Below are 13,090 nucleotides of genomic sequence, written 5' to 3' on the forward strand. Positions count from 1 at the left end.
GCATTATGTGTGGAGGCCGGAGGATGGCGTCTCTGCTATTTGCAGATGATGTTCTTTTGGCTGGATCGCATGGGTGTGAAGCGGTTGGTATGCGGATCAGCACATCCAAGAGTCCATGGTCCTAGCCCAGTAAAGGATGGCATGCCCACTCCAGGTAAGGGGAAAGGACTTGCCCCAGGTGGAGGAGTTTAGGCATCTCGGGGTCTTTGGTCACTGTACCAGACTGTAGTGGTGAAGAGGGAGCTGTGCCATAAGGCAAAGCTCTCTGTTTACCGGTCGGTCTACATCCTAACCCTCACCTATGGTCATGAGCTGTGGGTAATGACCGAAAGAATGAGATCACAAATACAAGCGGCGGAAATGAGCTTTCTTTGCAGGGTGGCAGGCTACTTGATAGGGTGAGGAGCTCGGAGTAGAGCCGCTACTCCAGTTGAGGTCGTTCATGCCCCCTGGATGCCTCCCAGTGGAGGTGTACCAGGCACAGCCTACTGGGACAAAACCCCAGGGTCGTCCTAGGACCCGTTGGAGGGATAATATCTCCAAGTTGGCCTGGGAGCGGCTTGGGGTCCCCGGGAATGAGCCGGAGAAAGTTGTGGGGGGCAGGGTCGTCTGGGATTCTCTGCTCTCCCAACTGCTACCGCGACCCTGTCTGGACTAAGCGGTTAGTGATGATGATGATGATGACTAAGACCTAAAAATGTACAAATATATGTTTTTGCTAAATTGCACAGGAAACCTTTAATATTTTTTTAACCAACCATGACCACAAAATTAGGTGGTATGTTTCCTTCCTACCACTAGAGGGAGCATCAGCAATAACTGCAAACTGTAATTTTCAAATTGACGAACAGACATAAGCTTTACCATATTTGTCTTGTGGCACAGAAAGTTTCTGAATGTTTTGTATTCTGTCGAGCCTGACAATTTTGCAAATACAAGTCTTTCAAAAAAAAATTCCAGAAAATCATCAGTTTGAAAAAGATTTTTTTCATCCTCTTCCCTGGACTTTGGTCTTAAAACAACCATTGAAGTCTCAAGGTCAATAATTATTAAAAACATCATGCCTTTTAAGTGTTACTACATGATACGAATCAGTCAGTTTGGTCTGGCTTTTTCCGACACAAGGGGCTAGAAATCCAGTATCAGAATAAGTAATTCCCAGTGATGGTCTGATTGTGACCAAATTTGATATATATGTACATAATAATCGTCTGATGAAGCATTTGAAATTTGGCTTGAATCAGCCTCGGCTAGCTCTTACAATACTCAATGTATTGCCAGTAATCTAAATTAGCATGCTTTCTGTCTAAGGTTAAAGCAAAGATAATGATTTCAAATTATACATCTCAATAAGACATAACATAAAATATATGTATGTTCCTAAATTGCACAGGAAATCCTGTAATTTCATTTAATCTTCATGACAATTAGTTATGGTTGTTTTGTCTGCACACTAGATGGAGCTTTAGCAGTAACTGCAATTGCAAACATCAGGCAATCATAAACTTTACTGTATTTATCTTTTGGCAAGGAAGGTTTCTGAATGTTCTGCATTCAGTCTGACAATTTTGCAAATACAGGTCTTTTTAAAAACTATTGTTTCCCAGCAATTTATGAAAGTTTGCAATAATATTTTTTCATGGTCTTTCCTGGATTTTTATTGTATCCTCTCAAACTTAGTCTCAAACAAAAGTCTCATTGTGAAGGATTCTTTTTTAAAATCTTGACTTTTAAGCACGCAATGGCTGCAAGATGAATCAGTCAGTTTAGCCTGACTTATTCTGACGCAAGGGCTCTATCCATCCATCAGTAATGCATGGATTGTGACCAAATTTGATATGTACATACACACTAAACACCTGAGGAAGTATTTATAATTTGGCTTGAATCGGCCTCTTTTGGCTTTTTCAATGCTTATTGTACTACCAACAATATAAAATGTCATATCAGTTATAAAATATTGCAATATTTTATCCACTCACAACGGGCCCAACAGTAATTGCACTAAGTGATGTACTTCAAAGCATAGTGGCAATCATGCATCTTACCGGATTTCTCTTGTGGGAAAACAAATTGGTCCAAGTCATGCATTCCACATAGTCTGACAGTTGCGTAAATACAAGTCTTTTAAGTAAGTTGTTCCGCAGTTGATAAATTTGGAATATGCATGGTTTTTTTACTACTCCTTTTGTGTTACCAAAACCTCAAAATTGGTCTCCTAAAACTATCTGTGGAGTCTGAAGATAAATAAGTTTTTAAAAACATAATGACTTTTAAGCACAGCGTGGTTGTGACAGATTAACTCAAGATTTGAGCTAATATTGAACACATTAGTGTGACCTGGCTTTTTCTGCTAAAGAAGTATATTAGTAAATGTCTGATGGTTAACTGAGGGTTAATTCTCAATTGATTTTCCAAAATCACAATAATTGAAAATTGAGTTTAGTTTTTAAACTAGTTTTTAAAATAGTGCTTGGTTCCTTTTTACTCTCTACCAATAAATTGTCTCAAAAAAAGTATTATTGCCATGAGCCTCTTGTGGCTCACCGTGAAAGCTTCTGCCTTTAAAGACGAAGTTCCTGGATTTGATTCCCCGTTAGGAATAATGTACAAATACGTATAAACATTAGACAGTAAACATATCGCTTAGGCATGTTAGTAATAAAAAAATAAAGATCTTTCTTAAGAATTCAACCATATGCTGTGTTTTCTATGAGCCAAGGTTGGCACATAAGGCCTCATTGACCTGGTGCTTTGACCGTGCAGATTGCCACTTGAGTCTATATTTTAATGGTGTTTTTTCAACAGGGCCTAATGCAGCAAATGCCGTACCCCACACCTCAAATCAGCTTGACCGAAAACTTTATGGCACCCCGCCTGCAGTAGGGTCACCAGCAGCCGTGGGAGCTTCACCACCTTTACCTACTCCTGGCCTTTTAGTCAGTTCTGTTTTGGCACCCCCCCCTGCTGGTCAGAATGAAGGTAAGGAAACGTACAGTACATCAAGGCTAGCTAAATGCATCATAAATTCATGTCTGCCATCCACGGCAGCTCACCTACGAACCGTAGCACTTTCCACATGGCCAGGCTAAAACAATAGAGATGCCTCAGGAAGAAAAAAACGTTTGTTGGAGGACTGTAAATGATTAGACAATAAGAAAAGCTCTCATAAAACTGTGCATGAAGACATTGACATACAATGCATATATGACAAGATTGATTAATCCTCTCAGATTTGTAAGTATAGTAATCCTTATCTACCATGCGTCCATCCGCAGTGCCTCTGTCTCAGCTTGTTCACATAGCTTCTTCAGATTGGAATATTAGCTCTTTTTTCTGTTTTTCTTTTCTAATTAAACAAGTTTACAGCAGGTGTAAAGCTTGATGGCACACACAGGAACTACTCTGAAAGTACCAACCAACAAGATCATCACATTTAAATAAATAATTATTTTAAATATAGTTTGAAAGTCTATAAAAAGTGTGTAATTTAACTGAACTTCTAGGAAGTTTATGCTTCAGTCGCTCGCAAATTAAAAAAAAAAATAGGCTTGCAATCTGATGGACATAATACAGTATTAGAGCATTACATAACTTATTCGGAAATTTCAGGAAGTATTTGAAGCCAGTCAAGTGCTTTTGGGCCCTGATTATAATGTTCATTGTACTCTGCACATTTTTTGGCCAATATAAATTCTGTGGTTGTTTTTAAAATGTAGAAGTCCACGAAATTCAGATCCCAAAACTACTTTTGACCACTCATGGAGAGAGCAGTATGTAGGAGAGACCCGCATGCATATATGATGGAGAAACAGAAGTGTAGGCACTTGTTATGGCTGGTGTTAGCTCCTCAGTGTTCAGCTCTAGTTGTCTACCATTTGGTAACAGTAGGACTTAATGATGAAATGTGTTGACCCTTAAAGAATTTTTTGTGTACCTTAGATGTAGGAAAACCAGTAAGAGCACCCCTCCCGTTAGCAGACAACAGAAATCAACTTCGTATCGCATTCTTTAAGCCCTAATAAGCAAATGCAGGTCTAACATGTGCTTTCTTGTAGTTGGATAATGTAAAAGCATTAAGCCTTTTTTTTTTGAGAAAGTATATATTTTTACTGAAATATGTGCAAAATGTTCTTCGTTGCAGTATCAACTGTGAAGCGTTCTTCAGATATTCTTTAAAAATAAGTGAACTAATCCCTTATCCAGTTTGGACAGTTTGAACAACAAAAACCAAAAATTGATAGTATTGCTATATGCGAAGAATGAAAACAAGTGCAGCATAAGCTGTCCATAGCTTTCCTGTCTCAGGTTGTTGTATTTTGACTTATTTGACTTATTTTCTCAACCAAAAACATCAGTATACATTAGATAAAGTAGCCAAGCCTATTTTGTTGTTACACTGCACTCATAGGAATCAGAGACAAACAGCTAACATGGAAGCATTTAGTAACATTGGCTTTTATTTATCAAAGTTGCACACAGTTGAAACTGACCTTAAAATGAGCACTTGCAAATTTTATTGACAGCCTTTTTATTTTATTGATTTGCGATTATACTCAGAATTACTGTCATGAACATCAATAATATCAGCAATAACGGTAAAAATAGAAAATAATGATAATACTACTGACTGTTCACACAGAAATCATTGTGCTAAAGTGCATGTACTTTTTACATGCACATTCATAAAAATAAAAGCTGTGACCATACGTTCCATTTAATAACTTTTGATTGATCCTGCTGATATGTAAAATGTTTACCTTTCTAAAGTACAAAACATTAGTAGAATATAGAGTAGAAGCCACCTCATGTTATATATATATATATATATATATATATATATATATATATATATATATATATATATATATATATATATATGCCTCAAGCAGCCAGTGTTTTATGAAAATAATCAGATTACACATTCACATCATTTACCATCTGAAAAAAGGCTACATTTTGTTCATTTCACTTTTTTTTTGTCATTGTATTTTTAACACAGTATATACATAATTAATCTCTGGCCAGTGGAGCACCTCCTTCTCCACCCTATACTCCACCTATAAGAACAATCATTGGTTGAAAAGATGCTGACTACTTTTGTTTTAATAGCTCACTATTGAAGCATCTGCATGAATTAAGGCATGTAACTTGTATGTATATGAGGGCAAATTGTCGTGTGCTCATTGCAAATGATATGTAAATAAGGTACTCATCAGCACTGAAGCTGTTTCACAAATCGCGCCCAAATCACCTCCAGTTCACCTCCAGCCCCTAGTTTTCTAGTAAGACGCAGAGTAATTTGTATGTCATTCAGGACAGTCACATATACACTTGTTTAAACGTTACTTAGATAAATAAGGGTCATTGTGTTGGTGTTTAAGTGCAAGGTTAAAATATTAGTTCTGCTCAGAGTAAACCAGTTGTTTCTTAATTCTATGCCCTGTTCCGAATCTTCCCAGTCAGTTTATTATAATGGTTGTAACAAGAACTTAAAGCTTAATGTATTTTTTGTTTGTTTGACAGTTAAATAAATAAAGTAAGATAAAGGCAAATAAATTGGGCCATGAACGTGGCATTTAATATGTTTTAATGTTAGCAGTTCCTTCCGCCAAATTATAGTTCCTTAATAAGCAGCTTGTTGCTACATCAGAGTAACGGACTCTGCTCACTTGCTGTATGCACAGCACAGTATGCTGTAAGCCTCGCCTTTTGAAGTACGGACTGAGCCATAAAACTGCCACAATATCAAGTTTAGCTCAGTTTTGTCAATTTTTGCAAGATCAGTATTAATGTTGTTTTGTTCTGGCCAGTCTGTAAAGCATCTTACAGCCCATTTTGTTTGGCGACTGGTATTCGGTTCATTTCTGGCTAATTCCAGGTTGTTTAGGTGTTCTTCTCTCACAGCTGCTGACTGAAAAACTTGCTCAGTGGTAATGACAGTTTGGGAATTTAGTGTAGTCTCGTCTTTGGAGTCTGACCAAATTGGCTGTAGGTCAAATGTAATCTTGAAAGTATCCACTTTGTGTTTCTGCGCGAAGTAAGAAGTAAAAACGTTAAAATAACTTAAGCATCTCCTACAGCTGCCAAAGTCGTTGTTAGCACCAGCATCTCAGCAGAGTGTAGATAGTGTTTGTGAAATTTTTTTGCCACAACAGCACAGCTAGAACACTTCTCGACCAATCAGCTTGCGTGGACAGAACTGTTGTGTATAAAAAAAAAATAAAAAATTATATATATATATAACAGTTACTACCTCAGTAATTGCTGTGTATATGTATGTTATCTGACATAACTTACAGATCACATCATGTTAAATATGTCTGCACCTTATTCCACTACCTCATGTCCAGAAGTCTGTGCTGTGTCTGTGCTACACTGTCCGGTCTGTTTACTGTGTCTAACGTCTGTATTAATTTATTGTATTTATTGTATTGTTTCTAGCTTAATTTTTGTTTGCACACTGTCTGCACGTTCGCACTTTGTAATTTTGTACTTTTGTACTTTTTGTTCCTTGTTGCACCTTGTTCCTGGAGGAACGTAATTTCGTTCCACTGTGTGTACATAGATGGAATATATATATATATATATATATATATAAAATGTGTGTGTGTGTGTGTGTGTGTGTGTGTGTGTGTGTGTGTGTGTATATATATATATATATATATATATATATATATATATATACACACACACACACACACACCGATCAGGCATAACATTATGACCACCTCCTTGTTTCTACGCTCATTGTCCATTTCATATCAGCTCCACTTACTATATAGTTACACTTTGTAGTTCTACAATTATAAACTGTAGTCCATCTGTTTCTCTGCATACTTTGTTAGCCCGCTTTTACCCTGTTCTTCAGTGGTCAGGACCCCCATGGACCCTCACAGAGCAGGTACTATTTGGGTGGTGGATCATTCTCAGCACTGCACCACTGGTGAAGGACTAGAGGATGACCAACACAAACTGTGCAGACTTTACATCTACAAGGTGGACTGACAAGGTTGGAGTGATCTAATAGAGTGGACAGTGAGTGTACACAGTGTTTAAAAACTCCAGCAGCACTGCTGTGTCTGATCCACCACCCAAATAGTACCTGCTGTGTGAGGGTGGGGGTGTGTGGGTGGGTGTGTGTATGTATATATAAATGTGCATATATATATATATAAGTGGTGTGTGTGTGTATATGTGTGTGTGTATATATATACATATATATATATATATTATATATATATATATATATATATATATATATATATATATATATATATATATATATATGTGTATATATATGAATATGTATGTGTGCGCAACGCAATCTGTATGCAATATATACATTTCTGACATTCTGTTTCTGTTTGCAATAGCTGGCCCATACCCTCCTCAGCCAGGACAGATGAGCAAGCCAGCTAGCACTGCTTACCCTTCATTGGAACCTGGTTACCAGGGCATAGAAGGGGTACCCAAGCCATTACCTATGCACCCTCCAACACAGCCTTATAGCTCCCCACCTCAACAATACCAGCAGGTACTTAACCTTGTTGTCATTTCTTAGCCTAGTGACTGTGTGTGTTAGTAGCATTGAGCATAGTTAACCTTAAATTAGACTTATTTAATCTTCTGCTGTTGGTGCCCATCTGCATCAAGGTTCAGTGTGTTTCTGAGATGCTTTTCTGCTCACCACAGTTGTATAGACTGGTTATGCGAGTTACCGTACCTTTTCTGTCAGCCCAAATCAGGCTGTTCTGTATTGATCTCTCTCATGAACAAGGCATTTCTGTCCACAGAACTGCTGCTCACTGGATGTTTTTTCTTTATTGCACCACTCTGAGTACCCTATAGAGGCTGTAGTGTATGAAAATCCCAGGAGAACAGCAGTAATAAAAATACTCGATCATGCCCATTTGTCACCATAAATCATGCCACGGTCAAGATCACTGAGATATTTACCCCATTCTGATGGTTGATGTGAACAGCACATAAAGCTGCTTGTCTGTATCTGCATGATTGTATGCATTGTAGTGCTGCCACACGATTGCCTGATTAGATAATTCAGATAGTTCATACAAGCAGATGTACCTATTAAAGGGCTCGATGTATGTATGTGAGAAGCATTTCAGTAGTAGAGTATTTGATTTTGCTTGTATCAGAGCATGTGTGAATCAACATATTTGATAATAGCTGCCCGGTTAATGATATATATGTTTGGCAATGAGAATGAACAATAAGGAGCACATGGGTATAGTCCAAGTATGATGGTTTTTAGTTTGTTTTCATATGCAAATATTTCTGCTGCCAAAACCAAGTGATAGAAAACAGACTTACATTGACTCTTGAATCATTGGTTCAGAAGGCCTTTGGTCCTTCTGCCCTTTGGCCCAAATCCAGAGGTCCATTTTAGATAGTTTAAGTCACTGAGATTTAATTTGGCATCAGAAAAATGTGATTTCGCTTACTCAGATTGAAATACATACATACATACATCATCTAAACCGCTTATCCTTCTGGGTCGCAGTGGGGTGCTGGAGCCTATCCCAGCTGTCATTGGGCGGAAGGCAGGATACACCCTGGACAGGTCGCCAGTCCATTCAGATTGAAATAGTTGGGTCAAAAGAAAATGTCATCGAAAATTAAATGGCAAGGTTGATGTTGCAGTTCCAAAAAATGTATGAAAAAAGTAAATATATATAAGAATTAAGGATTGATGTTGACTACAAAGCCAGTATGGATAGCATAGTGAACTACTTTTTTCCTGCTTTAATTTTTCTGTCATGTCTTTAGCCTTCTGTAGGTCCAGCCCAACTAAGTCCATCCTTGTCTGCATTAAGCCTGCAGTCCCAGACCCCTGAGGCTCTAAGAGTGGTCAACCTCCTGCAGGAACGTAATCTCTTGCCCCCTGGACCTGTTCCTGCCCCAACACCCTGCTTGCCTCAGGACCTGCAAAAACTCAACTGTAGCCCAGAGTAAATACATGCCGGCAATGCTGTTTATAGTATTTGGAAACACATGTAGCCATGGCAACAGTTTAAAAGATAAGAGATTAAAAATAAATAGAAGTTAAATAAATGTTAAATAGGATTCCAGAAAATTAGGGGTCATGATGATGCTCTAAGTAGTGGAGAGTCTTTTTTAAATTTATTTTTTTGTTTACTTATTTGTTTTTATAATTATCTCGTCTTTTCCACAGGGTCTTCCGTAGCACACTCACCAGCATCCCTCAGACACAGGCACTCTTAAGTAAAGCGAAACTGCCTCTTGGTTTGCTGTTGCACCCGTTTAAGGATCTCTCAGTAAGTCAAGCGGTTCACTTAAATGCCCCCATACCTATACATTGCTCTGTCTTCTCATTTACTTGTGAAGCTGCATGAAGAATCAGCAAATTCAAGTTTTTTTTTTCAGTAAACTTATTTTGCAAAAGCTGTTACATCAGCAATTGAATGGGCCATGTCCAAAAGACAATACTTTCACACAGAAATGCTCTGCTCCAATCAGGATTCTTTTATGATGAATATTTGTAGTTTTATAGATAATACAGACATTGAAAGCACACTCTGGGTATATTAAAATTAGTAAAACCGTATTATAACTGTATAAAAATATCTAATTTAGATAAGATATGCTAAGCTGTCACAGTTGCCAAAAATCACAGCAGTTACCAAAATCATTTTTGGGCATTTTTAGCCTATTTCCATAAACTCAGGGGGAGAAAGTTTCTTTAAGGGCCAACAGATTTTATGATCAAGTCTTACTATTGCTAGACGACTGTGCCTGATGTGTTCTTACTATGTATGCATTAAAGAAGACGTAAGGATCATGCATATAACCACTGTTCCCTGAGGAAGATGAACGAGAAATGAACACACTGGCTGCATGTCTGGCTGAAGACACCTTTAATCACCCCAGCAGCGTAGATGATACAGAGTAATGAGTGCAGGTGGGCCCATGGCAAAACCTCACCAAAGCCAACATGACAGGCTGATATAGCTGCCATATAGAATGAGAGCCCTCACTCTAATAACTCCAGAAGGAAAGTTCAACAGTGGAACATTGGAAGGGAACAAACTCTCTCCCCACCACATGGGAGAGACATCACAGTTCTGGTCAAGGGTGAACTCTTTCCTTTGTCTACCTGTGTTAGGAGGTCTCGGTGAGCCTATGGATGTTGTACAAGGAAACATAGAGAAGAGTGCTAGATCACAGGACAGTGCATCCACTCACTGCGGCGCACTCTGATCTGCCAGAGAGAAAGAAAAGGGAAAATGTCTGTTTTCACTGGATGCGAAGAGATCTTCTTTTGCCCTGCCAAAACGCTCCCAGATCTGTGCCACTACCAAGGGGTGGAGTTTTCATTCTTTTGCTAGGGGGCCTCCTCTGGAGAGTAGGTCTGCCCCAGGTTCAGGTGACTTGGCATGTTGCCCTGAGCGACAGCAGGTGAAGACTACTCCACATCAGAACAGAGTGGGATAGCTTCAGAAGAGGAAGTGAATGCCTACCCCCTTGACTGTTTACGTATGACACCTCAGCGGTGTTATCTGATCTAAAATGTGCTGTCCTTTTAGCACCAGGATTAAGTGATTTAGGGGAAAATGAACTGCCAGCAGTTCCAAATACTTGATGTGGAGTGAACACTTGTGCAGAAGACTACAACCCCTTCACTGTTGCTTCATCATACAACACCCCCTGTCCCACCACCTTGTGAAACAGAGCTCTGTCTATTTGTGAGCCTTGAGACAGCAGACAGGGCTCCCTTAATCGAGATAATGCTGTCTTACATTCCTTGATCACTACTGTTTTTTTCTGTAGATGGTGCGAGGCATTCTTCGGTGTGATGATCGTACTGATTCTGCTTTATATCTTGTGTTATTATTACTGTTATAACTGAGCTTTTGTGGGGGAGTTTACCTAACTGAATAATAATTCTTAATGCTTGTGCAAAATAGTAAAAAACAGACTGAACAATATAAACATATGGTCTGAACATCTGAGCTGCAGATTCCCTGGCTCGATTGAAACAAAAGGCTCAGAGACCATGCTGCTGCAATACACAGCTGACCAATGTAGGTGCACCGTTCTTTCATCTACTATTACTTCCTTTCCAAGAAATACTACAGTAAGAGATTACTGAAGAAGATTTTCATTTTTACTGATGCTTGTCAACTGATGCTGCATGTGCTGACAGAAATTGCTTTGTGGTATTAGTTAGAAGTATCAGTATCCCTGTTGCGGATACCAGTATTGCATGAGTGCCAGGGTCGATGCCAATCCTGACACTGGTATTGGTATCAGTGCAATCCTGGACATGGAACCCCCACCCTGTCCCTTTTATGCACCACAAAATACAGGCTGTACCAGCCCTTTTGCGATTCAGCCTGAGGGACTGCTCTTATTGCCTGCTTGCTTAGATTTTTTTTAATCTCCTCCCTGAGCATCATCTGACTCTGGTGTGTAAACCACTGGTAGCATGAAGACACTTTCGAAACTGCATTCGGTAATCCATGACAACAGTCCTTTCCACCAAGGGCGAGACTGAGCATGCACGCCACTCTGCTGCATGGACAGCAAGTCAGCCGAGGCGACTAGCCACCTTTGGAGTAACGGAGACACCTCCCTGTGGTTGAGCTGGGGAGTGCATTATATATTTTCTCAGGCTTGCTAATGCCACATCTTTTATTGTGTTCACACTCTTTTATTTTGTTCTGAGATTCATCCACCTGAATCAGCCGAATCTTCTTCCCTAACAGCACAGGCTGTATGGTGTTAAATGCACTGGAGAAATCGAAGAACATGATCCTCACAGTGCTGCCTGATGTGTCTAGGGGAGAGCATGCCAACCCCCACCTGCCAGTAGATCATCAACTTCATCACTGTCAAAGAGCAGCAGGTTGGGAAAGTTCACCTCAAACACCCAGATCATCAGTATGGGTGCTTCACAGGGTTGTGTTCTCTCCCCTTTGCTCTTCTCACTGTACACTAACGACTGTACTTCCACGGACCCCTCAGTCAAAATCTCGAAGTTTGCAGATGACACTACAGTCATTGGTCTCATCCGAGAGTGATGAGTCTGCTTACAAACGGGTTACATCAGGTCTGCAGAGAGGACAATTGGTTAAGTTGCCCACGTTGCTGGAACTGCATGCCTTCAGAACCAGGAAGCGTGCAGAGAAAATCTCTGCTGACTCGTCACACCCCAGCCACCACTTGTTCCAGCTCCTTCCCTCAAGCCGGCGCTTCAACCAGATGATGATAAGGACATCCAGGCTACAGAGGAGCTTCTTCCCATAAGCCATCACTCTTGAACAGTTAAAATATTACACATAAACAATATTCCAGCTTCTAAATTGCTCTTCTAAATATGTTGGTATATAGTATCATACTCAATATTCCATCCTCTGAAACTACCATCACAGACCACTGTTTCTTCTAGCATCTTACTCACCTGACTTATTACCCGACTTATCTGACTGTTACCTCACGTATCCCTTTCTTTGCCACTATACACCCTTGAATTGCTGCTGCATTCAGCACTTTAACTTAACACTGTGTGTATGAGTGAATGATGGTAGGAATGCATGTTTTATTTTATTTTATGCTATTTTATTTAATTTTATTTAATCGACTACATGTAAGTGTTTGTCAGATACTGTGCACTGTGAGCTCCTGTAACCAAAACCGAATTCTGATTCTGAGTATGTTCTGTCCTGCAGGTAGATAACTGCATCATCCACTCCAATGCCATCCTGATAGGTCTCAGATGAGCTAGCATCAGTGTCTTCATTAAGTGGGATGTCAGTGCATTGGTCAATAATCATTTAGTGCTATCGGTTGCCTTTTCTTGGGGACGGGAACCACACGAGATGTTTTCCACATAACTGGGACTCTCTTCAGGCTGCGGCTCAGATTTAAGATGTGCTAAAGAATTCCACACAGTTGCTCTGCACAGTTTCAGCACCGTAGGTTCAATGCCATGATGTCCCGCTGCTTTACTCTTCTTGAGTTTTTTCAATTCCTTCTTCACCTGATCAGCAATGAATGTACTGTCACTGGACATTCCAGTTGTGGGGGGGATGAGAAGCATTCATTG

At 39.6% G+C, this 13,090-nt stretch overlaps 1 protein-coding gene across 2 annotated transcripts in view; it reads left to right on the plus strand.

Annotated features, from left to right (window-relative positions):
• Nucleotides 1-13,090, plus strand: part of sec24a (SEC24 homolog A, COPII coat complex component) — an 87,100-nt gene that overhangs the window by 26,644 nt on the left and 47,366 nt on the right. Inside the window, exons 3-6 of one of the 2 annotated variants that reach the window (XM_036589095.1) lie at nucleotides 2,809-2,982; nucleotides 7,377-7,537; nucleotides 8,791-8,972; nucleotides 9,197-9,299. In XM_036589095.1, coding sequence (XP_036444988.1) covers nucleotides 2,809-2,982; nucleotides 7,377-7,537; nucleotides 8,791-8,972; nucleotides 9,197-9,299 — 620 coding nt within the window. The remainder of the gene's footprint in view (nucleotides 1-2,808; nucleotides 2,983-7,376; nucleotides 7,538-8,790; nucleotides 8,973-9,196; nucleotides 9,300-13,090) is intronic. The other variant, XM_036589096.1, reaches the window with a different exon arrangement.

The sequence above is a fragment of the Colossoma macropomum genome, unplaced genomic scaffold, assembly GCF_904425465.1.
Source record: "Colossoma macropomum unplaced genomic scaffold, Colossoma_macropomum, whole genome shotgun sequence".
Lineage (NCBI taxonomy): Eukaryota > Metazoa > Chordata > Actinopteri > Characiformes > Serrasalmidae > Colossoma > Colossoma macropomum.